Source organism: Vidua macroura, chromosome 23, assembly GCF_024509145.1.
Source record: "Vidua macroura isolate BioBank_ID:100142 chromosome 23, ASM2450914v1, whole genome shotgun sequence".
NCBI lineage: Eukaryota > Metazoa > Chordata > Aves > Passeriformes > Viduidae > Vidua > Vidua macroura.
In genome coordinates, this window is record NC_071593.1 from 6,513,975 (window position 1) to 6,538,290 (window position 24,316).

Here is a 24,316-nt window from a genome sequence, read left to right on the forward strand (position 1 = left end):
CATTTCTGAATGGGAAAGGTGATGGAAAAGTGGAAAAGAGGAGTGCAGAGAAACTCTTATTTGTGGTTTTATGGGATAAAGAGCAGCATTTCCCTGGAAATCGGCTCCCAATCCATCATTCTGGAATGGGAAAGATGAGACAGGAGCTTCCAGAGAAGGGGAGCACAGGAAACCCTTATTTGTGGTTATGTGGGATAAAGAGTGGGATATTCCATAGAAATCAGCTCCCAATCCATCATTCTGGAGTGGGAAAGATGACAGGAAAGGGGAGTGGAGTGAAAGTCAGGAACACGTGGAATTCTGCAGCCTGAAATGGTGTAAAATGTAGAACACACCTGGGCCGTGCCCAGCCCTCAGCAGCAGGCCAGGGACACCTGAGATTTTTTTTTTTTTCCCTTTAAATGTTCATTTTTGTGAAAAATGCATATTATATGGTTCTAGACAGATATTTACTATATGTATTATGCTGAAAGTTATGCTGTATTAACATTTTAATATTATAGTAAATATAGTTTTGTAATCAAAATTAAGCATTAGTAGTTAAAATAGAAACTATGTGTGTGAGATATTTTTTTAGAAAAGGAGAAGACAATTGAGGAATTCTTCACACAAGGATAACAATTACAGAAACCCCTAAATTTTCCAGAGAAGAGGAATTTATGGCTTTCCTTATCAACAGAAACGAACTTCTTCAAGCCTGACTTAGACTCGAAGGTGCCTGGGGATTGACAGAAACTTTTTGACAAGTACCAGACAAATTTCTTGTTTTAAATAAAATATAGCATAATCATGAAGTGTTTTGTATATGCTACAGGCTGTTGCTTTTAAGGTGATTCCTTTTTTCACAAGGCGTGCTTGTCGTGGCTTAAGGGCCCGAGAGCATCCGGAATTCTTTGCTTTTTATTGTCTTGTAATTGTCCTAACTCTAAATTTTTATTCCTCTAATTGTGTTACTATTTTTATAACCATTTTATTATTGTTAAACTTTAAACATTTTAAAAACCAAGTGATTGGCGTTTCTCACGTTTTTCTTCCCAAATGCATGCTCAGAATGATGGAAACAGGGAATGTCCTGAGCTCCAAGGGATCCACAAGGATCAGAGTCCAACTCCTGGCCCCTCACAGGGCACCCCAACAATCCCACCCCGTGCCTGAGCACAAATATTTACCAGATCTGCCAAAATTTCAGGGACTTTCCCTGTAAAACAATCCTTACTGGAACTAAGGATTTATCAAGACCAAAATATTTCTGTTTTTACATTTCCAACACATTTTTTGAGGGATGGGGGTTAAAATTTTGTGTTAACCAGGCACAGGGAGAACATGCACTTCATTTAAAATTATGATTTAACAGGGTGATCTCAGAAGCTTTTCCCAACTTTTATGATTTTATGAATGACAGCTTTTGAATCCTTGGAACAAAACTCACAGTTCCACCAAAAAAAAACCCAAAAAAAACCACAACAAAACAAAACAAAACAAAAACAAAAACGAAAAAACCCAAAAAAACAAAAAAAAAACCAAAAAACCCAAAAAAACAACACACACACACAAAAAAAAAAAACCAACCAAAAACCAAAAAAAACCCCCACAAAACCAAACCAAACAAAAAAACACAAAGCAAACAAACAAACAAACAAACAAAACCACCACAAATTTGCCACCAAGCACAAAGGAACCATTCAGTAGCTCTTGTATTTATATTTAATTGTCTTCAAAAGGGTGTGTTACAACTGGGGGGGATGAAAATTAATGCATTAATAAACTATGCAGGGAGTTGTGCAAACTTAATTTCTGTCCTACAGCAAGAAGAAACAAAACCATCTTATTGCATGAGCAGTTCCAGGGGCTTTGTGATCCCTTCAGCACAAATCTCATTTGTGACTGAGATTAATCAATCACAAATGCACGTTCCAAAGGAGGACACAAATCATGTGAAAATCTCTTTATAGAGTTAATGAGTGACTCACCTCCCTTCTCTCTCCTGAGCAAGGCAGCCCAAGGAAAAAAATGCTCCAGAAAGGTGGAGATGAAGGATTCAGCTCTCAGGGGACAAAGTTGGGGATAAAAGTTCCTCTCGGCCCCAAAAGGAGCTGTTTTAAGAAGGGTTTGTGAGGCTGCATGGGGCTCTCCAACAAACAGCACTGCTTCAAAACCGACTTCCACAGGTAGGACAAACAAGCAATAAATTTAAAACAGAGCAAGAGTTACTGAGGGAGAGTGTTCCCACTGATGCTGGGGTTTAGCAGAGAAATATCTACATTTCTTTACAGCCCTAAGCCCTGAACTTTGAAACCATTTGCTTGGTCACTAGGTATTTATAATTAATTTGTTCTGTTTTGTTTGTTTTTTCCCCAGCTCCCCTTTCCAGAGTGGCTTAGAGACAGCGAGTTCAAGCTTAGGGGCAAAGGGAAATAATCAGATTTACTCTTCTCCCTTAAAAACCCTGATTTTTAAGTGTAGCTCAAGCTTAGCACTGGGTGGAAGCCCAAGACAAGACACCAGAGATGTGCTGTGTGTGTTCAGAGTGCAGAGGAATGATAGTGCTGGAGACTTATTGCCTGTAATTAGCCACAGAACAGGTTAATTAATCTCCACGAGGACAGCAGCGCTCCCATTTGGTGAAAAGGGGTTGCAGGAATGCCAGAGCAATGATCCAGGCAGGACCACAGAAACAAAAATAAGTGCTTTAGATGGTCCTGTCTGGCTTTTCTGGACTCTCAGCTCCTCCTGGAGCTCAGCTGAGAGCCCTGGAGGGTCCTGCTGGGGAAGCACATTCCCAGGATTTTGGGGTTCCTGCTCTCTCACCCTCCAGGTTCCCTGGCTGTTGGCAGCAGGAATGGATTTGGCCACGTGGAATCTTTCTCTGAGATGAACAACCAAGTCCTGAATGTGCTCATAAGCTGCAAAAAAGAAATAAATCAGGATTGACCTTGAATAGATAGAGAACAGGCAGCAAGCAAGCAACAGTGAGGATCCACCACTTGGCCTTCTGTTTGTTACTTGTGTTTGCATGAAATGGGGACAGATTTGGCATCTTTTAGTCACTTTGGTTGTTCCATCCAGCCAGGCCAAGCCTTTAAACCCTGGCAGAGCTTGGCTGGGGACAGGCTGGACAAGCAGGACACCTCAAGGGACAGCACAGGCTGGGAGATGAGGTTGTTCCTCCCCTGGCTCCTCCTTTTTGTCCAAATCCTTGTCCATTCAAGACCTTTGCTCTGCTGGGAGTCAGCTCACTGCGGTCTGTCACGCTCTCTGTGCCTGTATCCTTGGGCCTCTGTAGCTGGAATGACACAAGGAATAGAAACGTCAATTTTAGCCACCCATTCTCCACATCTGAGCCACAGATCTCACCCCTGGGGGCATTTCTTTGTTGCTGTAAGGTAGAAAAATTACAAAGAAAAGCCTCACAAAATCAGGCCTTCTCTGGCTGGCCTGTCATTTCTTCTAAGCCAAGCTAGCATTTTGCAAGTTCCCATGTGAAATCAATCCTGGTGTGAGCAGTTCATTTAACAAAACAATCTATTCCTGGGTCAAAACCAACTTAGCACCTGTATAAACTGGTTTTACACTGTTAGATAGAAAAATGAAAACTATCTTTTCATCAACAACCTTCCCAGCATGTGGACACTGAGAGTTTGAGTGACCAATCCATACAGCATGACAACTTTTACTAATCAATAATGTAATTGGCAAGAAAACTACTAACCAACTGGAGTCCCACATGAGGTCTGGAAAACTGAATAATAAGAATAAGAAGAAAAAGCTTTTTCCACCATGAAGAAAATGGAGTTTCATGTGCTTTACTCCCATATTTTTGCTCTCACTGCAGCCCTAGATGGGAAAAAGGAGCTTCTCTTTAGCAGCTCCTGTTTAGTTTTACTCATCCTATCAGGGATCTTCCAATGCCCGTGACAGAAAGTGGTTTCTGGGCAGCAGAAGGAAGAAAGAAGTGTTGTGTCTTTATAAATGGCTTTAATTGTTACCTGTCCTCTGCCACGTTGGAAAATGAAGGGCAACCAAGGCTTCAAAAAACTTTTAAAGAGCACTTCTAGCAGTGTTCCCACCCTTGTTATCCCAAAGCAGCTCCGGGACTGTCTCCACTGTACTCTTCTTCCTCCTGCCTGCAATGAACTCCACTAGGAGGAGTCTTACTCCTAAAAACCGGGGAAAGAGCCCAATTTTGGTCAGTCCCTGTGGTGAAACAAGGGCGGGGATGAGCACAGAATATCCCAGCCCTGAGGGGCTCCTCTGTGATTTTGGAATGCATGAAACACAAACCCCTCAGAGAGAGAAAGGAATGCAGGATTTGAATTGGAACCTTTAGAAAAACTGAAACATATTTAGCCACACAGTAGGAGTGTAAGTTTTAAGTAAGTAGAAATATATCTTAAGTGCCTTGAGAGACTGTGTTAGCTAGTAAAAGCCCTAAAGCTTAGCTTAAAGTTCAATAGTGCTACTTTCCACAAAATTAACTTAGCTCCAGACATAATAAAAACATAGCAGAATATTACTTACATTTCTAGGTAGAACTATTTATGTGAACAGACAGAACTGTATTTGTAGATTTTGTGTAAGAACTGAAAACTACTTTCCCACAATGGAATTAAGCTCAGACAGGTGTAGGAAGAATGCTTTAGAATCGTGTTTTTAGCTGATTGGATGATTTATGAATAAAATCCCCCTGTACTGGGGTGCAAAAGAAGTGGTAGTAGCTTCTGCTAGCTGCTGCTGCTTCTGCTTGGAACATTGGGACTCTGTGCTGATGCCTCAGGTTTGGGCTTTTCTATTTTTCACATTCTGTGCTGATGCCCCAGGTTTGGGCTTTTCTATTTTTCACATTCTGTGCTGATGCCTCAGGTTCAGCTTTTCTATTTTTCACATTCTCTGCTGCTTTAGTGTGTGGCTCTGAGCTTCACATGAGGGGATGCTGAGCTCTGTGCACAGAGCAGGGAGACAAAACAATTCCTGCTCCAGCTGGGCACCAAGGACAAATGATCCAAAGCTCAGGCCCAGGAGCACAAACACCGTGGGCTGGAGAGAGAAAAACAAGCAGGATGGGAGTGCATGGGCTAAAGCTGGAATGGGACAATCAACTCCAAGGTGCAAATGGAGCAGAGCTGATCATTTTGTGACCAATCATCCATTTCTTGGGACCATTTGGGTTCATCTTGGCTGCAGCCCTGGCTGGGCTCTGGTGCTGCCCAAGGTGGATCCATTGAGATCCTTTAATAAATCCCAGCTTTATTCTTTAGCTCTGCCCAGCCTCTGTTCTAGGCCAGCTTTCACAAGGCATCAATTCCAAAAGCTTTTAGCACGGACTTTTAGCACAAACTCTTCTTTCAGGCTGATGTATTCATGCAATAAACAACTTTACAACAACCATCTGCTGTCTCTTTGAAGACCCAAAACCCACTCATAACTCCACAAGGATGCCCTCAGCTCACCTGGCTGCCTGTGCACGCTGCGGCAGAGCCTCTTGCCAGGCTGGTTGCTGTACACAGGCTGCACACACACCTTGCCCCTGGTGCCCGAGGGCAGGTCGTTGAGCAGCACGCTGTGCACCTGCAAAACGAGGGAGAAGGTCAAGAATTTTGGTAAAGTTTAATGAGGGATAAAATAAGAGAGGAAAAATTTCCAGCGCTGGGGTGCTCCTGGCCAACAGGCAAAGAACAGCCCGGTGTGTACAGTGTTATCACTCCCCTGTGAAAATGTAAAAAGTTTCATAAAGGACAATAGGAGACAAGGACCATAGAGCAAAAAGGTAAAAAGTTTAATAAAGGACAATAGGAGACAAGGACCATAGAGCAAAAAGGTAAAAAGTTTAATAAAGGACAATAGGAGACAAGGACCACAGAGCAAAAATGTAAAAATTTTCATAAAGGACAATAGGAGACAAGGACCATAGAGCAAAAATGTAAAAAGTTTCATAAAGGACAATAGGAGACAAGGACCATAGAGCAAAAATGTAAAAAGTTTCATAAAGGACAATAACCTTTGCTCTATGGTCCTTGTCTCTTTATAACAAAGTTACTTTAACACTTTAAATGGATATAAAATCCATTTTAACATTTAACATTTAACAAAAAGCCAATATTATGCATCTATAACCTGCAGGCTCTCCCTCCCCACAGATTACCCGAGATTTGCCTGCATTTTAATTTTAATGCGCTTTAATGCAGGCAAACATTGCAAAAGCCGATGTCACCTGGTCGTTTCTCCACCCACCTGCGGGGACACGCTGAGCACGGAGGAGCGGCCGCTCTGCCGCCGGCAGCGCACCCGGTAACCCAGCACGGCGCCCTGGGCAGAGTCCCAGGAGGCTCGCAGGCTGTTGGGACCCACGTCCTCGAAGCGGAGGTGCCTCACCCTGGAGCCCTCTGCAGGGAGAGGATCCGCCTTAGTGCGGGGCATTGTTCCAGAGTGATCCCTGCTCCCCCAGGGGGATGCTGGAAACCCAGCCTGGCCTTGGGGGGCAGAGGTAAAATCACTCTGCATCGCCCCGCTGAAGGAGCTGAGAGGACACAGCCTCCAGCTGCACCAAGGGAAATGTAGGTTGGATATTAGGAAAAAGTTTTTTACAGAAAGAGTGATAAAGTTTTTTTTGTGGAAAGGGGGATAAAGTTCTCCCTGCCCGGGGAGGTGGTGGAGTCACCATTTTGTCACCAGTCTGTGTTTAACAAAGCCTGGATGTGGCACTGGGTGCCAGGGTTGAGTTGAGGTGCTGGGGCTGGGTTGGACTTGATGGTCTTGAAGGTCTCTTCCAACCTGGGATTCTATAAATTCTGAGCTCACATTAATTAGTCCTTAACTTTGCCCTGGTACCAGCATAAAAGTCTTTATTTCACTGGCAGTCACCTCCCACACCCTCAGCTCTGTCATCCCCTGAGCTCCTCCTCACTCCTGAGTCCTGATAAGAGCCAGACTTTGCCCCCTGCAATATCCTCACAGGTACTTCTTCACAGAGCACAAGTTGCTGCTCATTAACTTCTTAACTTCATCCCTTCTACCCTTGTGATGCCAAATCACCCCAAGGAACAGGCACAGAGGAGTCAGGAGGGAGGGAAAGGCACCTTCCTTTCTTCTTTAGGGACATTCTTGGATCTGCAGGGGTGCCAGCAGCTCGGCCATGCCCCATTAACAGCTGGCTCTGTGTGTGTGACTCTCTTCCAGCCCTGACACATCTGCTGCACATCCAGAGCTGCTCGTGCAGCTTTCCCACCCCAGGGACTGGATTCTGAGTCCTCTGGCTTCACCCCGAGGCAGGTGACCCTCTAGGGACCCTCCAGGCTGCCACTTGCCCTCACTCACCTTCCTGGGTGCAGGCCTTGGCTGACAGGGATTTCTCCTTGCCAGATCTATAGATTGCAGTCACTGTCACCAGGTAGGTGGTGTTGGGTGCCAGGTGCTCCACCACGGTGCTGTTGTGCCTCCCATCCACCTGCAGCACCTTGACCGAGTTCCCTGGGAGTGGCCCATACAGGACCTGGTAGCTGGCCACGCTGTCCAGCACAGGAGCCCAGCTGACGTGGAAGCTGCGAGGCCCAGACTCCGAGATGAGAACCTGAACTGGGCTGATTTCCTCTGGAAGCAATGGAGAGAGATGTGAATGAGGATTTAATGAGCATTATTGACCTGCATCATAGTGGGCTTCAAGGGTGTGGAATTAAAATCAGGGGATTCCAGCGAGGAATTAAAATCAACCCGCTGGAAATTAAAATCAGCCCAGCAAGCAGATGTTGATACTCATCACACTGCTCAGCCCAAAGAAAAGGGTTTCTTTACCTCTCAGCCAGAATCGTTCTTGCATGCAGAAAATTAATACTGTGTACAAGCCCACCTTGACTTTGCCACCCCAGGCCAGGTTTTCAGTTTGCCCCTTTTTGCAGGCTGCTCCCCAGCATAAATCTGAGTTGTTTTCTGCACAGAGAGGCCGATCCTGCTCCGAGTTCTTCCCCCTCTAACACAGATTTCCCTCAGGTCATTCCAGCATCCTCCATCTCCACCTGCAGCCCCAGGTGGGAGACAGGGATCACCTCCTTGTCCCCAGGGAGGGACTGTGCCCAAGCCGTGCCCATTTTACCTGCCAGCGTCGTGACCCTGGTGGTCTGGGGGGGGAAGTAGTGCACGTTGGATTCAGGGATCAGAGCCACCTCGTAGGTGGTTTCTGGTGCGAGGTCGCTGAGCACGAGGCTGCTGTGAGCCCCAGACACCTGCTGCGTGCTCCTCCGTGCTGGATCAGCTCTGGGGCCATACTCCAGGCTGTAGTAGCCAGTTTCCTGGGACAGGAGCTTGGGCCACACCAGGCGGAAGCTGCTGGAGGTGACGTCTGTGGCGTGGAGCCGGTTGGCTTGGATGGCATCTGGGAGAGGGACAAGGGGACAGAAATCACTGCTGACATCAACCCATCTTGAACCCATCTAGAACATACTGAAAATCCCAGAACCTCAATTTCTCACCCATGTGACACACTACACTACTCTCTACAATCTCTGCAATCTATTTCACACTTTTGTGGTTTCTAGCTTACCTTGAGGCTTTGGAAGCTTTCTCCATGAATGAAGGTCAAAGTCAGTGCTCCCCTGGGGGTCAGGACACCCCAGAGCAGACAGAGAAATACTCCCAGTGCCCTGGGTTTCCACAGGGGAGTGCCCAGCTCTGCTGAGCCAGCTGGACCCAGCCCAGCTGAGGTCACTCCCTGCAGGGCTCACAGAGCTCCCTTGTTCGGTGACATTCAGCACTCAGAGCCCTCTTGTGCCACCTCACCTCTCCCTGCCCCTGCTTCTCCTCGAGGCTCATGCTACCTTTGAGCTCTGTCGCTACTGGACACGAAATGAGGACACAGAAGTTTGGTGAGTTCAAGAGAGAAAAAAAGTGAATTTTATTTCGGACCTTGTAATATATAGAATTCTAAAAGTGACAGTGGGTTGGAGGGTGAAATTGCCACCTCTCCAACCACACTGGTGAAACCAACATCCATCAATTCTCTCTTTTCACAAAGGAGAATGCAAAACAATCATTGTTTACATGAACAGTGTGTGAGAACTCCAGTAGAAAGATGTAAACACTGTCAGAAGGCTGAAGAAGTTTTATGAGAACTTTAAAACTTTCAAAATAACTATAAAAGAAAACTTAACACTTTTAAAAATCAGGGCAACAGAGCTCCAGGCACAAATGCCAGGCACAAATCCCTCTGGTGGTGCTGGGCAGCTCCCCCAGCTCCTTCTGCTCCTTGACCCTTCTGACAGGCGTGGCCTTCTGAGCCCATTTTGGGCAGAATTCCACTGTTCTCTGGGCTTCCAGAGGGGCACAAACACACAGGGCTTTGTTTCTAGCTCCAGGGAAGTGGCATAGGGAGGCACAGAGATCTCTTCTGTTTTTAAAGGATTTTTAAGACCACCCTGAGCCTTGAAGTGCCCCTAAATCCTTATAAAGAACCTTCCAGCTCATGCTCAAGCACTCACAGAGCACTCCAGGCAGTTCTCCCTGGCTCCCTATTGCACAGAGGTGAAGGGAGGCACAAAATTCCTCCCAAACCTGCAAGCTGGGGTTGCTTTGCACTCCCAGACTTGTCCTTTAGCCGGGAGAGGATCAGCTCTCCTCCTCTGAGCTGCTCCGAGCCCTGCCAACTTCTCTGTACCAAATAAAACAGCCTCAGTTTTTCCTCTGAGCTGTTCCCTGGCTGTCCCAGGCAGGCAGGAACATTTCCCTGCTCCCATCCCATCCCATCCCATCCCGGGCAGCTGCACTCCACCCACTCAAGAGTCCTGGGGCACTGCACCCTTCTGTGAGCCCCACAAACACCAGGGGCCAAGCCACGAAGGAACAGGGAACACAGGAAAGGCCTCAGTGCTGCCAAAAATCCTGCCAAAAGCTCAGGGAATGGAAATAAGTGAGCTTGGAGGCAGGGACACTGTGAATAAAGGGGGCAGATCAAAGGACAGGGGGCAGGAAGCCCACAGCCAACAGCTCTGCCCCTTGTTGCCAGAGCCCAGAAGCTTTCAGCACACAAAGAGGGCAATAAACCACAGAAAAATGAATAAATAAATGCCCACAATTGTGAGAAATGGATTTGTAGGGAATTCTCCAAGCCTGACAGAAGGCTCACACATTTGTATGCAAACCTTGAGATAAGAAATGCTGATTTAGAAATGCCATGGAACAGGACGGACATTGCTGAGAGAGAAATGGAACCAGAAACAAGTTTCAAAGGATGGCCTTGCAAAAAAAGATTAGATACTTTGGGAAAATGGAACTATGAAAGATGCATTGGAGTAGGAGCCACGAGGGGTAATTTTAGATGATTGGCTTTAAAATATTTACAATATAGTGTAGCTAAAACAATAAGCCAAGAAACACTTATAACGTATTATAATTAAGAAACTGTTAACTTCTGATTGGAGCAGCGTGAATGATAACATCTGTATTGTCTCACCCTTCACATGAGACTGAAAATAAAATACAAGTTTTTCAAACACCTCTCAGTTTCCCCATTTCTGGGTCAGAAAAGGGCTCAGAAACACACAATGTGTTTCCCAGCCCCTCTGTTTCCAGAGGAAAGCAGCAATAATTAAAAATTATAATTAATAATATCCTGCACTGGACCCAGCCAGTGCCTGCCCGGTGACACTCTGCTGGTGGCACTTTCCCTCCATCTCCTGCCTCTCGGTGACTCCAGACCCTGCTCTGCAGCCACGAGCTCTGGAGGGATCAGGATCAGACTTGCAGGAGTGCTGCTGGTTTCATGATGAAGGTAAGAAATGCAGCCAGGCAGGAGAACCTGTCCTAACCTGGGTCTGAGAAGCTGCAGCTGGGATTTGGGACAAATCCCTTCTCCTTCCTGGGTCTATTTCCCTGCTTTGATACGAGTGGGGAAAGGTTCTGACTCCGGGAGGGGGGACAGCACTCGTGCACCTGCAGGGTCTGGGATGTGCTCACCTGCTTGGACTCAGTGCCAGGTGAGACATCAGACATCACAGCCTTCCCTGCAGCAGGACTCCCCCAGCCCCTGGTTTTGGGTCAGAAATGCCCTGCCCTGAGCACATGTGGCATGTGGTGATGCTCAGGGCCTGCGGGGCACGCAGGCTCCTGCAAAGCCTGGCTCAGGAGCTGCTGCCAAAGGCTGGAAGGAGTCAGCAGCCTCAGCTTAACTGGGCTGAGCACAGAGCAAGTGGCTGCAGGCACAGGGCCTGATGTCACCTCGGAGGAATGCCTTGGTTTCACAACGCTGAGGGTCCTTCCCCAGCAGGAGAGCACCAAATGCCACATTTTGGGCACATCCAAGATCCAACAGAAGGAGCCTGAGCTCCTGCACAGCCTGGGAAGCTTCCCTTCCCTCTGGGAAGGGCGGAGGTGCCTGCCAGGAGCCAGCTGTGCCACAGCCAGGCCGGCAGGGAGCTGCATTCTGCAGAATTCCTGCATGGGCCGAGGAAAACCAGGCAGTGGAGACCCCCCAGGCATGCACAGCCCCTGCCCTGCAGCCCTCACAGAGCAGCAGCAGCAGCTCTGGAGCCATTTCAGCTCCACCACATCTCAGCAGTGTCTCCCTGTGGAGACTGAGGCTCCTCAGCCCACCTGAGGCAGCAGCAGCTTGGCAGGAAGCCTTGGTTTGGAAAATGTGTGGAGCAGGCAGGAAACACCCCATTCCTGGAGAGGAGATGGAAGGAGGAGAGCAGCTCCTGAGAAAGCTTGTTTGTGCCTCTCCAAAAGCCTCCACTGTTTTTTGGGTTTTTTTTTTGGTTTTTTTTTTTTTTTTGGGGTTTTTTTTTTTTTTTGGGTTTTTTTTTTTTTTTTTTTTTTTTAACAGGAGATGAAGATAAGAGATAATTAAACCAGTCTGGGCCATTCCAGAGCTGGAAAGGCCTGATTAATTCCTGCCTGCCAAGATGATGCCTGTCCCTGCCATCCCAGGAGGGGTGGTGGCTGAGGGCTTCCTCCTCCAGGTAGGGAGCAGTGGACTTAAGTGGGTTTTTTATGGTGAAATCAGGTGGTGTGACCAAAATCTGGCACTTTGCAACCCCTGGATTCATGTGGGAATCTCACCTTGCATCAAAATCCCAGCCCAGGATGTTTTAGGCTTGCTGGATTCACAGAGTGCTGCTCTCAGGCCCAGCAGTTGTGACCTCTGCAGACTTTATGATCTCCTGTGCTGCAGATTTCTAATTTTTGGGATGCTATTTTGTCAGGATGCATTCAAACAAAATACCTGGAGGTCTGTGGGGTGGCTGGGGCAGGAGGAGGAGTGATGGTGCTGCCCAATTCTCACATGGGAGAGAATTGGGTGTTTGGGGGAGAGCACAGTCCTTGAGAGTGTTTTTTTTTTTTTTAATGATTGTGATTGGGAACAGGAAGGAATTGCCACACACAGAGGATTCTGTGGAAAGGGTTACTGGGGCACCAAAGCCAGCCCCAACCCACCTCACACAGCAGAAGTCAAATAAGGAATAAAATCAGCATTTCCAATGGAGAGAGGACCTCCAGAAAAATCTGTGGGCAGCCTGCAAAGTCACAGAAACTCCCTGAGCATTCCAAAGAAATCCACAGGCATGTGGGAGGCTGAGACAAAGCCCAGGGGCAGATGGCAGTGCCCTCGCCTTCCAAAGCCTGTCCTGGGTTAAGATCATGGGATTTGATCTCCTCAGAGCCTTTCCTGGATGCTCTGAAAACCTGGAGTGGTGACAACGCCAACCTGCCGCCTTTAAGGGATGTGGATGTGATGTCCCACTCTCGTGGTGCCCCAGAGCTGCAGGGTACAGACAAAAGGACAGGGCTGTGCCTCCCCAAACCTGTGTTCTTTTGGGGTTTCACACAAAAGGACAAGGCTGGGACTCCCCTTTGTTCTTTTGGGGTTTCACCCAAAAGGACATGGCTGTGACTCCCCAAACCTCTGTTCTTTTGGGGTTTCACACAAAAGGACACAGCTGTGACTCCCCAAACCTTTGTTCTTTTGGGGTTTCACACAAAAGGACAAGGCTGTGACTCCCCTTTGTTCTTTTGGGGTTTCACACAAAAGGACACAACTATGAACTCCCAGACCTCTGTTCTTTTGGGGTTTCACCCAAAAGGACACAGCTGTGACTCCCCTTTGTTCTTTGGGGTTTCACCCAAAAGGACACAGCTGTGATTCCTGAAACCTCTGTTCTTTTGGGGTTTCACACAAAAGGACACAACTATGACTCCCAAACCTTTGTTCTTTTGGGGTCTTACACAAAAGGACATGGCTGTGACTCCCCTAACCTTTGTTCTTTTGGGGTTTCACACTGGTGCTCCCATGCAGGTAGCTCTGGCAGCAGTGGGATTTCCAGTGGCATTTCCCTCTCCCAGCCACCACTACAGCCCCACGAGGAACACAGAGGTAACACTTGGCCTGCTGAGGCAGGGCTGGGCTGTTCTTCCAAAGGTTGTGCTGGCCAAGTCAGGCCATGGATCTGGCAGATGTGGAACACGTTAGAACAGGGGATTTATGGAACAAAAACATTCCTTTCCTATAGTCTCAATGCTGACAGCAGGCACCATCCTTAATTGTATTTTCTAAGAGAACAACTGCAGGAGTTGGAGGTCTCAGCCCTTGATGATGTATTTAAGGAATCAGATCTATCCAAAATAAGAGTTGGAGGGAGCTGACAGCACCAAATCCTTGCCAGGGACACACATCCCATTTTGGATGTGTGCAACACGTTCGTGTTCCTCCATCAGCTGGCACAGAGACAGACAACGTTTGAGAGGAAAAGAAAATAATAACCCTGAGAGCAAAAATCAACTCGAGTGCTCAGGCACTTTGTGTCCACAATCTTGCTGAGGTGAAATCATTCCTGTTTGGGAAACCTTTGGTTAACAGCCTGTGCAGGTGGGGCATTTTCGTGCTCTGCCTGGCTTGTGCAGATGCCTGACCTGCATGACTCATTTCAAAGGCTTGTGGGGTTTTAAGGAATTCGGATATTTTGCTGCCCGAGTTGCTCATTCCCAGCTGAACTCCTCACAAACACAAGTTCATCTCACCGAAGGGAATCTGTCCCACTCACTCAAATATTCCAAGGGCAAATATTTGTCCCAGACCCCCCAGAAGCCTTGGTTTATACTTGGACCTGCAGCATGGTGGGCAAACCCCACAATTTTCCAGGGCAGCACTTTGGGGTCAGGATGGGTGTGCGATTTGGGGGATTCTCCCACTGCCCACCCCACAAAGCCAAACACGAACCCACCTGTGGAACCCTCTGAATCCTCCCCCCCTCAGGGAAATCCCCAGGGCATTGCCTTGGAAGAATTTACCACAGAGTTTTCCCCACTTAGGCTGAAAGAAAAGACTTCCCCATGGAGTCTTGCACAACACCATGAACCACTCCTGTTCCCTTCCCCGTTATGTCCCAAATTCTCATGGTTTGTCCTTTCCCTGTCCCCTCATGGGTTGTGGTGGCCAGCCCATCTCCCCTGTAGGGTAATACTCTTTGCCCTGCCCTTTGTGCCACCCCCGTGCCACACCACACTTAACCTTGTGCACAGCACGTGGTCTTTTGTCCCTGATTTCCCTTCAGCATGCTGGAATAAACCTTTGATGGAACAGGATCATACAAAAGGCCATTCTGCCTCTCTTGGCCGAGCTAGCCGTGGTGACCGTGGTGTGTGTGGACTCGACTGCTTTGCCTGAATTTCCACAGGAAAATTTTCCACCCAAGCAGCTTTTCCACAGGAGATGTGTGGATGTGACAGCCTGGTCAGAGAGCGAGAAAACCAGATAAGTTTTCTCACAGTGGACTTGTGAGATGTTTAAGGAGTTGTAGAAAAGCAATGATAGCTTGTTATTATAAACAACCTACAAGTAGTGTTTTTCTTACTTTCTGTTTTCCTGTCCTTCTCAAGGATTGTTTATAAGAAAGGTGTTTTTGTTAATTAGCCAATCAGGTGAAATATATCAGAACAGTCTATTTAAAAAAAAGAGTTATTCATATTAAAGTTGTACAAACCAGCCTTCTTGTAAGTCTATACCACTTTCTTACTCAGTAGCAACAAAGATGCTTTTTGGGGAACGGGTGACAGCACCCACCATCTAAACCCCACACTGCTACACCCACCCTCAGCCCTGCTGCCACCTCCCAGTGCCAGCCTACCCAGGATGCCATCCCTGAGCTCCTTGGTGATGATGGGCAGGTCATCCACGTCCACAAAGTGCAGGTGTTTGTCCGAGGGCTGGCTGGCGGCGGCCGAGAGCTCCAGGAAGTTGCCGCGGCCGGTGCTGACGATGAACACGGTCACCCCCATGTCCTTCAGCAGCTGCATGGGCTCGGAGATGTCGTCCGTGGAGAAGCCATCTGTCACCCACACCAGCACCTTGGGCACGTCTGGCCGGGCCCCAGCCTCCCCACTAAAGAGCTTTTCCTTGGCGTAGGACAGCGCTTTGCCCGTGTTGGTGTCACCCATGAGCTGCCGCGTGTCCCTGATGGCTTTTCTCACGGTGCCACTGGTCAGGTGCCGGTCAAACGGGAACTCCATGGTGGGCGTGGTGCTGATGTGGATGATGCTGGTCTGGACGTCCCTAGGGCCAAAGGTGAAAGGGTGCAAAAGGTCCCACATGAATTCCTTGACTTTGGAGAACTCATAGTGGGAGACGCTGGCAGAGCTGTCCAGCAGGAAGAGGAGGTCCCCCTCTGCGTTGGAGATGGATGGCTGGGCACCTGGCAGGGGAGAGAGAAGGAACAGCATTAGTGGAGCGGTGTGAGCCCAAAACCTGCACAGGCACCTGCTGGGGAAGGTGTCTTGTGTCAAACCCCAGGATTTGGGGAGAGGTGCTGGCTGAGATGGCAGAGGCACAAGGGATCTCCTGGAACAACGGGAGAGCACTCAGGAATGGAGAAAGTTCAAGTTACCTGGGAGTGACTGTTCATGAGGGCACGGAGTGACAGGGCAAAGGGGATGGCTTCAGACTGACAGGGAGGAGGCTTAGATGGGATACTGGGAACAAATTCCCAATGAGAAATTCCCCAAATGAGGGTGGTGGGACCCTGGCACAGGTTGCCCAGAGAAGCTGTGGCTGCCCCTGGATCCCTGGAAGTGTCCAAGGTCAGGTTGGATGGGGCTTAGAGCCACCTGGGACAGTGGAAGGTGTCCCTGCCATGGCAGGGGGTGGAATGGGATGAGATTTAAGGTCCCTCCAACCTCAATCATTCCCTGATTCTGTGCTCAGACCTGCACCCCAGCTGGATCCCAGCCAGTTCTGCGTGACCCAGCACAGCTCACCCTGAGCCACAGACACTCCCCTGCAGCACCCTGGAGCTCAGAGCCGAGCAGAAAACCAAAGTGAAGTCCAGGAATCACCACACCACCCAGCAGAGCTGAACTGTGACCCCACAGGTCCCTGCCACTGCATCCCAGAGCTGCCAGTGGCATTCCAGCAGGGCTCTGGGTGGTGCTGCTGGATGCACAAAGGCACAGCACAGCTCTGAGCTCTCCCCTCTGCTGGAAGGAGCACAAGCCACTGGTTTGGCTGGCAGGACACGGGTGTGATAGATGAGCAATGCCATGGTTGGCTCTCACCATTAAAAGGCAAATATCATGTATATATGTTAAGAGAAGTTTTATAGAGTTATAGTTATGTTTTACCCCCCTTGTGCTGTTATCAGGGGTGGCCTGAGACATTTGGGAGGGTTGGCTTGTTACAGTGGCAGCACCTGACCTCCAATCAAGATTTAAGGATTTAAACCCCACCACTGGATGGAGAAGAAGGAGTCCATGGACAGAACTTTGGGAGGGCTAAAGGGTTAAAAGGCAAAACCTCCATGGTGTGGATGAGCACATGGTGGGAAAAATCCTCTGCTCCCAGTGCCCTAATATTTCCTCTATTCAGCATTCTATTTTTGATAAGGTTTTAATAAACCTTTTAAATTCTTTGGAAGTGAGGATCATTTCTCACATGGGAGAGATCTTGGCAGCACGGGGTTGCTCTTCCCCTCTGCTCCTCACTGCTTTGAGAAGTGTCCCTCAATTCCCAAATGTTGCAGCAAGCAGCTGGAAAAGCGTCTGGCCCTGGCAGGGCAGGGATCAATGGCCAAAGGACGTTCTTGCAGCAGTAAACAACGGGGTCATGAGCACAAGCACTGGGAGGGGAGCTGGGAATTCGCCCGAGGGAGCAGAAATCCCACTGCTGCCAGAGCTACCTGCATGGGGAACATGCAGGTGAACTCCAGTGTGAAACCCCAAAAGAACAGAGGTCTGGGGACTCACAGCCGCGTCCTTTTGTGTGAGACCCCAAAAGAACAAAGGTCTGGGGACTCACAGCTGTGTCCTTTTGTGTGAGACCCCAAAAGAACAAAGGTCTGGGGACTCACAGCTGTGTCCTTTTGGGTGAGACCCCAAAAGAACACAGGTTTGGGGAGTCACAGCTGTGTTCTTTTGGGTGAGACCCCAAAAGAACAAAGGTTTGGGGAGGCACAGCCCTGTACCCTGCAGCTCTGGGGCACCACTAGAGCAGGGCATCACATCCACATCCCTTAAATGCTGGTTTTCCCCATCACTCATTGCTGTTAATTAGGGAGAGCCCCAGTCTGACATCACAGGGTTCTGCCTTGGTTAACAAAACCAGCAGCTAAAGGGCAGGGGTGTGTTTTGGAAGGAAAGAGACCCTCTGTGGGTCAAGCAGAAGGCTCCTCCTTCATCCAAACCCCATCCCATCTGTAACACTCAGTCCTGCATGAGATGGAAACAAATTCCTCCTGTTCAGCAGAAAGAATCCATCAAAAAAATCGAGACAAAAGCTCTCCCCGCCTCAGGAGCGTGGCAAGGCTCAGAAAGCCACCAGACACTGAAATCACCCTCCCCTGCAGGTCCAGGCTTTCAATTCCCTCATCCTTCCTCCTGCTCCTTGTCCTGCATCCAGTACAAACATGCCATCCGTGCCAGAGGTGGGGCTGCAGAGGTTTGTTACCAGCAAATCCCCGCTTACGCAAGCAGCTGCTGTTTTCAGGCACTTCCCTCACTTCAGACGGCGTGGCGAGGCGCCAGATGAGGATTTCTCACTTTTCAGGGGGGGTTTGGAGGCAAAGGGGCACCCTGAGCACTTCCCTGACTCCTGAGCTGTCAGGGATAGCTGCAGACCTGATCACTGCGCTCTGCTGGAGCCTGGGGAGTGACAGGGACACACAGCAGGGCCCTGTGGTCACCCCTGCGTGATGCCAGGTCAATGCACTGCGCTCAGAAGTGTTTTGAAGGGCTTGGTATGGGAGCAAAATGTCACTATGGGAACACAACGCTGCCTGCTGGCTTTTCCACGAGGAAAACAGCTGGCCAGGCTTCCCTGTGATGCTGACAGGAGACATCCGCTCGCGGAGCTCCCCACGCTCTCAGCTGGGAGCAGAACACGCTCCACACGCCTGGTTTGCACAGCCTTGGAGCTCGTGGGGCTCAGTTACAGCCAAGAAGGATCATGTCCTGTCTGGCTTAACTGTGTTTGACATCCCACCCTTGTCTTCTCTCACCGCTTGGAAAAAAGTCCAGCTCTGAGAGGGGACTGAGGAGCACGGGCTGAGCTTCCCTGTGGCCCCTCTGGATCACAGTGAGAGGCAGGAGGAGGAGGAAGGCACCACCTCAACCTGGCAGAGAATTCTCCCCCCAAGCCAGCCAGGAGGGGTTTTACACTTCAGAGACCCCACGGGAGATGGGGAGGTCACCTGCCTGATGAAGGGCTGACATCCAGCAAGCACAGAGTACTTGTGTGGTTAAAAGCCTTTAGAGGTTCCAGCTCATCCGCGGCACAGAGTTGAGGCTGAGAAATGGCCCTTCAGGCAAATCCCAGCAGCAGGAGGGGAGCTGTGCTGCCATCTCTCGTGATCTTCCCAAGAGTTTCACTCTCTCTGCTGTTTTAGCAACATTTCTGGGACCATAGAATTGTGCCAGTGCTTCAGAGCTCAGTGAGGGCAGGGTGCCCCACAGAGTGTGCTTGGATGGGCCATGTCTGCATTTTTCACTCACAACAGCGACATCCCCGTCATTTTCTGCTGATGCCAGCCCAGGAAACGACAATCAAATTCCATTTTTCCAAGCCCAAACCGTCAAAAGGCTGCACTTTACATGGATGTAGCCGAGATCTGAATCTGGGCCCGAAGAGGGAAGGGGGAATTGGTCATGGCTTGCCTTGACTTTGTGCAGAAATCCAAAACCCATTGTCCAGAACAATCCAGAACCCATTGTCCAGAACAATGCAGTCATTTCTGAGGTGTGCAAGCCCCAGGGACCACCCAGCAGCTTCCTCACTTTGCCCACTGCAGCTGAGAATGCAGTCACAGTCACTGACATTCAGCCAAATCCCAAGGAAACGGTGTTCTGGACAGATATCCCAAAATATTCCTGTCCCTGTGACTGTGGCACAGCATCACAAACCCTCTGGGCAAGGAGCTGTGCCAGGCTGGGATAGGCATCTCCTGCCCAGAGGGGTCTTTGCCTCCTGGGGGAGAGGCCAAAGGCAGCTCATCCCTAACCCAGCTCACCCCAAATGCAGTTCATCCCTAAATCAGCTCATCCCTAATTCAGCTCACCCCAAACCCAGCTCAACCCTAACCCAGCTCACCCCAAACCCAGCTCATCCCAAGCCCAGCTCATTCCAAGCCCAGCTCATCCCAAATACAGCTCAACTCTAACCCAGTTCATCCCTAACCCAGCTCACCCCAAACCCAGCTCACCCCAAACCCAGCTCAACCCTAACCCAGTTCATCCCTAACTCAGCTCATCCCTAACCCAGCTCACCCCAAACCCAGCTCACCCCAAACCCAGCTCACCCCAAACCCAGCTCAACCCTAACCCAGCTCATCCCAAACCCAGCTCATCCCAAGCCCACACACTGCCTCTGGAGCAGGGCACAACCCTTCTGGAATGCCATGGCTGGCTTTGTCACAGCCCCTGAAGGCCTGAGCATTGTTCAGAGCCCAGGCTGGGAAATGCCACACTGCCCGGGGTGGCAGGAGGGAGGGACAATGGGAACTGCTGCTGCCTGGGTGGATTTGGAGTGCTGGGACAATGCCAGGAGCACTGCTCCTGCCCCAGCTGGGACACTGAGGCACAGACCCAGCGGGACACTGAGGCACAGACCCAGCTCCCCATGAGGGACAGACCCCACTGGGACACTGAGGGACAGAACCCAGGAGATACTGAGGGACAGACACAGTGGGACACTGAGGGACAGACCCCAGCTGGGACACTGAGGGACAGAGCCCAGTGGGACACTGAGGGACAGACCCCAGAGCCCTGGGGACTCAGCGCACTGAGGGACAGACCCCAGTGGGACACTGAGGCACAGACACAGCTCCCCGTGAGGGACAGACCCCAGGAGATATTGAGGGACAGACCCCAGGGGACACTGAGGGACAGACCCAGCTCCCCATGAGGGACAGACCCCAATGGGACACTGAGGGACAGAAGCCACCCTGGGACACTGAGGGACAGACCCCAGCCCCCCATGAGGGACAGACCCCAGAGGACACTGAGGCACAGACCCAGCTCCCCGTGAGGGACAGACCCAGGGGACACTGAGGGACAGACCCAGCTCCCCGTGAGGGACAGACCCCAGAAGATGTTGAGGGACAGACCCCAGGGGACACTGAGGGACAGACCCAGCTCCCGTGAGGGACAGACCCCACTGGGACACTGAGGGACAGACCCCAGGAGATATTGAGGGACAGACACAGTGGGACACTGAGGGACAGACCCAGCTCCCGTGAGGGCTCTGAGGCCCAGTGGGACACTGAGGGACAGACCCAGCTCCCAGTGAGGGACAGACACAGTGGGACACTGAGGGACAGACCCAGCTCCCAGTGAGGGACAGACACAGTGGGACACTGAGGGACAGACCCAGCTCCCGTGAGGGCTCTGAGGCCCAGCCCGGCCTCTCCGTGCCCCAGCAGCGCTGTCAGCCCCCAGCGGCCGGGGCTGCTCTGCCCGAGGGCTCCTGGCCAGGCACACACGAGGTTCCCCGCGGTTTCCCAGCGGATTGCAGCTCCCAGGCGCGCTGAAATCAAACACGACCGTCCCTGCAGGCACAGAACCTGCTCCATTACCGAGCACAGGGCAGGACAGACCGAGCTGCAGCAGCTCAGGCGGGGATGAGCCCTGCCCAGGGTCCGGGAACGAGACTTCCATCTCCTGCACGTCCCCTTCCCAAGGCCAGCTCTGCAGGACTGACCCATTTTCATTTTCCACCAGCAGTACCCAAGAGAAAGCGTTTCACAGCGGGGCTGAAGTGATTGAATTACAGAGATTAGCAGGAGAACACGGTGTTAATTACTGCCTGGACTCCTCTCACTGCCCGTCCTCCAGCCCGCAGTGAGGAGCGAGGACTTTTCCACAGGATTACTCTTAACTCTGCGAATTTCTGGAACAATTTCCTCTTCCCCACTGCGATCAAACACGACAAAATTACTTTCCAAGCACTTTCTCCCTGCAATCGCGGACAGGTTGGTTTGTTCCTTGTACACGAGCACCTCTAAACACCTAAAGCAGCACCGTAGGCTCAGCTTTTATTGTGAAAAGGGTTTATGAGGGAGAGCAGGAGGCATGAAACGGGGGGTAAAGCACCAGAGGAACGCTTTTGCCTTTCCAGGCACTCACCTGCCTCAGGTGCGTCCTGTCCCGCAGCAAACCGCAGCCACAGAAAAAGGGAAAGCACCACCTTGGCCAACATAGCAGAGCCTGGTCCTGGCCAAACTACCTTAAATCCACCGCCGGGGCTCTGTGGGGGCACGCCAAAAGCCCGAGATCAGTCATAGTCCGGATCCAGCAGCTCCCAGCGCCATCCCACTGCCATGCCTGGAGCTCGCCGTGTGCTTTGCTGGGCTCTGGTGCGAGCTCTGGCTCCTGGAGGGAATTTTCCTTCCTCCCCCCCCCCCCCCAACTCCTTTTAAAGCCGTAAATCCATCCTGACAGCAATAGCTGGAGGAGAGGCACACGCAGCGCTCCTGCTGCTCTTCCTCCGCCGAGTTAAGCTCGCCCCAGGAGCGGGGATTTAGTCTGTGTTGCAGCTGGGCTTGGTTTGAAAAATATATCCCGATAGATAAAACTTTGGCCCTGCGAGGCACTGGCAGCAGGCCAGTAACCAGAGGGAAAGAAAAAAAAAAAAAAAAAGGGAAGAAAAGCTGCGAGAAATCCAAAGTTCTGCTGTCTGGAATGAACTGGAAGAAGGAAAAACACGTTTATAAAGGAAAGAAAGAGTAGAAAAGGCTGGGGAGCTGCCCTGCCCTGGGAATATTGGCTAATCTTCTGGGAGGAGCATTGCACAGGTCCTAGCGCTGCCCAGCGGGGCCGTCCCAGGGCTGGGGGACACTCGAGGCTGTGTCCCCTGTGTCCCCTGTGTCCCTGCTGGGGCCACCAAGACACGCAGAGCTTGCAGGAAGGAGCTGCCCAGGTGGGAAAAGGCAGGGAGAGGTTGGAGGTTTGGATGTTGAGAATTTAATTTTTTTTTTAATTTTTTTTTTTGTGTGTGTGTGTGTTAATAAATTTTTATTTTTAAGAAAGTGTTATCTTCGATTTGGGGTTGTAGGGAAAAAAAAAAACTTTCAAAGTTAATTGACAGCACTAGAATTATGAGTGTGTGGTTGATTGGAAGTGTATAATATCACAGAGTAGAAAGCTTAAAGTTTAACCTTAAAAAGCCTTATAACAAAAAATGGTTAACCATTTTATACCCTATTAATAAAATACTACAAAACTCACTACTATAATACTATAACATAGATAAGAAAAAAAAATAAAGGTCTAAACCTGAACACAAAATACCATCTTGAATACCTGCAATCCCAACCTCAAAAAGAAAAATAAACAAAAAAAAAAAAAAAAAAAAAAAAAAAAAAAAAAAAAAAAAAAAAAAAAGCCCAAAAACCAGCAGGGAGCCCAACAGGGAGCAATATTGGGAATTGCAGCCGGCACAGGAACAGCCCAGGGCTGATCTCTCTTGGTGTGGTGTTAAATACAGGCTCAGGTCTGGGATCCTGAGGCAAAGCAAGTGATAAATCTCTTGCTGGGTGAGGGGAGGGGAGCAAACACCAGAGATGTTGAGGTTCAGCCCCTCCGTGCCCCTCTGTGCAGGGCATTTCTGCCAGAACATCAAGAAATAAACCCCAATTCCCTCTCCCAGGGCTGCCCTGCTCTCCTCACATCTGCATTTGTGAGGTGAGGTGACAACAATTCCCTTTTCCTTGTAGGATTTTTCCCTCTGGACAGGTCCAAGGTGTTACCAGCAGAGGGAAAAGCTGGAAAATTACATCCAGTTCTGAAGAGATCCTTCAATCCTCATCTCCCTGACACAGGCAGGGACCAGCAGGCCAGGCTGAAAAGCAGCAAAGAAGAGATGTTGGAAGCTTTTTGGGATTTCAGGCACTGGTGAGCAATATTTCCTCCAATTTTATTTCCTCTCCACTGGGAATAGTAAAAAAAAATCTCACCAGGAGTTTGGGTTGTTCAGAGTGGAAAAAAGTTGTATCCAAACTCATGCACCAAAAATGGAAAATCCAGTTAAAAACCAGAGATGGTTTAGGGCACTTGTTTGTGTTCCCCTCCCAGTTTGGGGCCCATCTGCATCCCAGAGGAGCTGACAGCAACCAGGATGTTATAATTTTATAATTTTATAAGTTAAATGATGATTCATATGAATTTTTTATAAACTGCACCTCTCTGAGTGGCAGCCCCTCTTTCCAAAGGCTGCAAGATTTGTGTTGAAAGCATCAGAGGGAGGAGAGGCTGATTCAGATCCCTAATTTCCTCCATCCCTAAGGCAGACATCCACCTGCTTCCATCAAATCCCATCAAATCCCATCCCATCCTCCTCCTGCCCCATCTCCAGACCCATTCAGAGCCTCCTTGGAGATGGTTTCCTTCCATTACTCACTTCCCAAGGAACAGTTGAGGGCACTTGTTTGTGTTCCCCTCCCAGTTTGGGGCCCATCTGCCTCCCAGGGGAGCTGACAGCAACCAGGATGTCATAATTTTATATTTAAAATGATAATTCCTATTAAATTTCTATAAACTGCACCTCTCTGAGTGGCAGCCCCACTTTCCAAAGGCTGCAAGATTTGTGTTGAAAGCTTCAGAGGGAGGAGAGGCTGATTCTGATCCCTAATTTCCTCCATCCCTAACCCAGACATCCACCTGCTTCCATCAAATCCCACCAAATCCCATCAAATCCCACCAAATCCCATCAAATCCCATCCCATCCTCCTCCTGCCCCATCTCCAGACCCATTCAGAGCTCTCTTGGAGATGATTTCCTTCCATTACTCACTTCCCAAGGAAGTGCTGCTCAGCTCACAATAATTCCCTGTTTTTTTGCCAGTTTATCCCTGTGGATA

General features: G+C 49.7%; 1 protein-coding gene across 1 annotated transcript; it reads right to left on the reverse strand.

Annotated features, from left to right (window-relative positions):
• Positions 1–1,690: 1,690 nt before the first annotated feature.
• On the reverse strand, positions 1,691–21,752 carry VWA1 (von Willebrand factor A domain containing 1). The gene is made up of 7 exons (XM_053997673.1): positions 21,586–21,752; positions 15,105–15,668; positions 8,084–8,362; positions 7,312–7,584; positions 6,229–6,380; positions 5,448–5,565; positions 1,691–3,283 (listed from the first exon to the last, which is right to left on the reverse strand). The coding sequence occupies exons 1-7, from the start codon at positions 21,656–21,658 to the stop codon at positions 3,234–3,236; spliced, it is 1,509 nt and encodes a 502-aa protein (XP_053853648.1). The 5' UTR covers positions 21,659–21,752; the 3' UTR covers positions 1,691–3,233.
• Positions 21,753–24,316: the final 2,564 nt, after the last annotated feature.

Excerpts from the sequence above, each read along its gene's own strand:
- VWA1 (XM_053997673.1), bottom strand. The coding sequence starts at position 21,658 with ATGTTGGCCAAGGTGGTGCTTTCCCTTTTTCTGTGGCTGCGGTTTGCT. Across the intron at positions 8,363-15,104 it reads GCTCAGGGATGGCATCCTGG|ATGCCATCCAAGCCAACCGG; the intron begins GTAGGCTGGCAC and ends TCCCTCTCCCAG. Across the intron at positions 7,585-8,083 it reads CAGGGTCACGACGCTGGCAG|AGGAAATCAGCCCAGTTCAG; the intron begins GTAAAATGGGCA and ends CATTGCTTCCAG.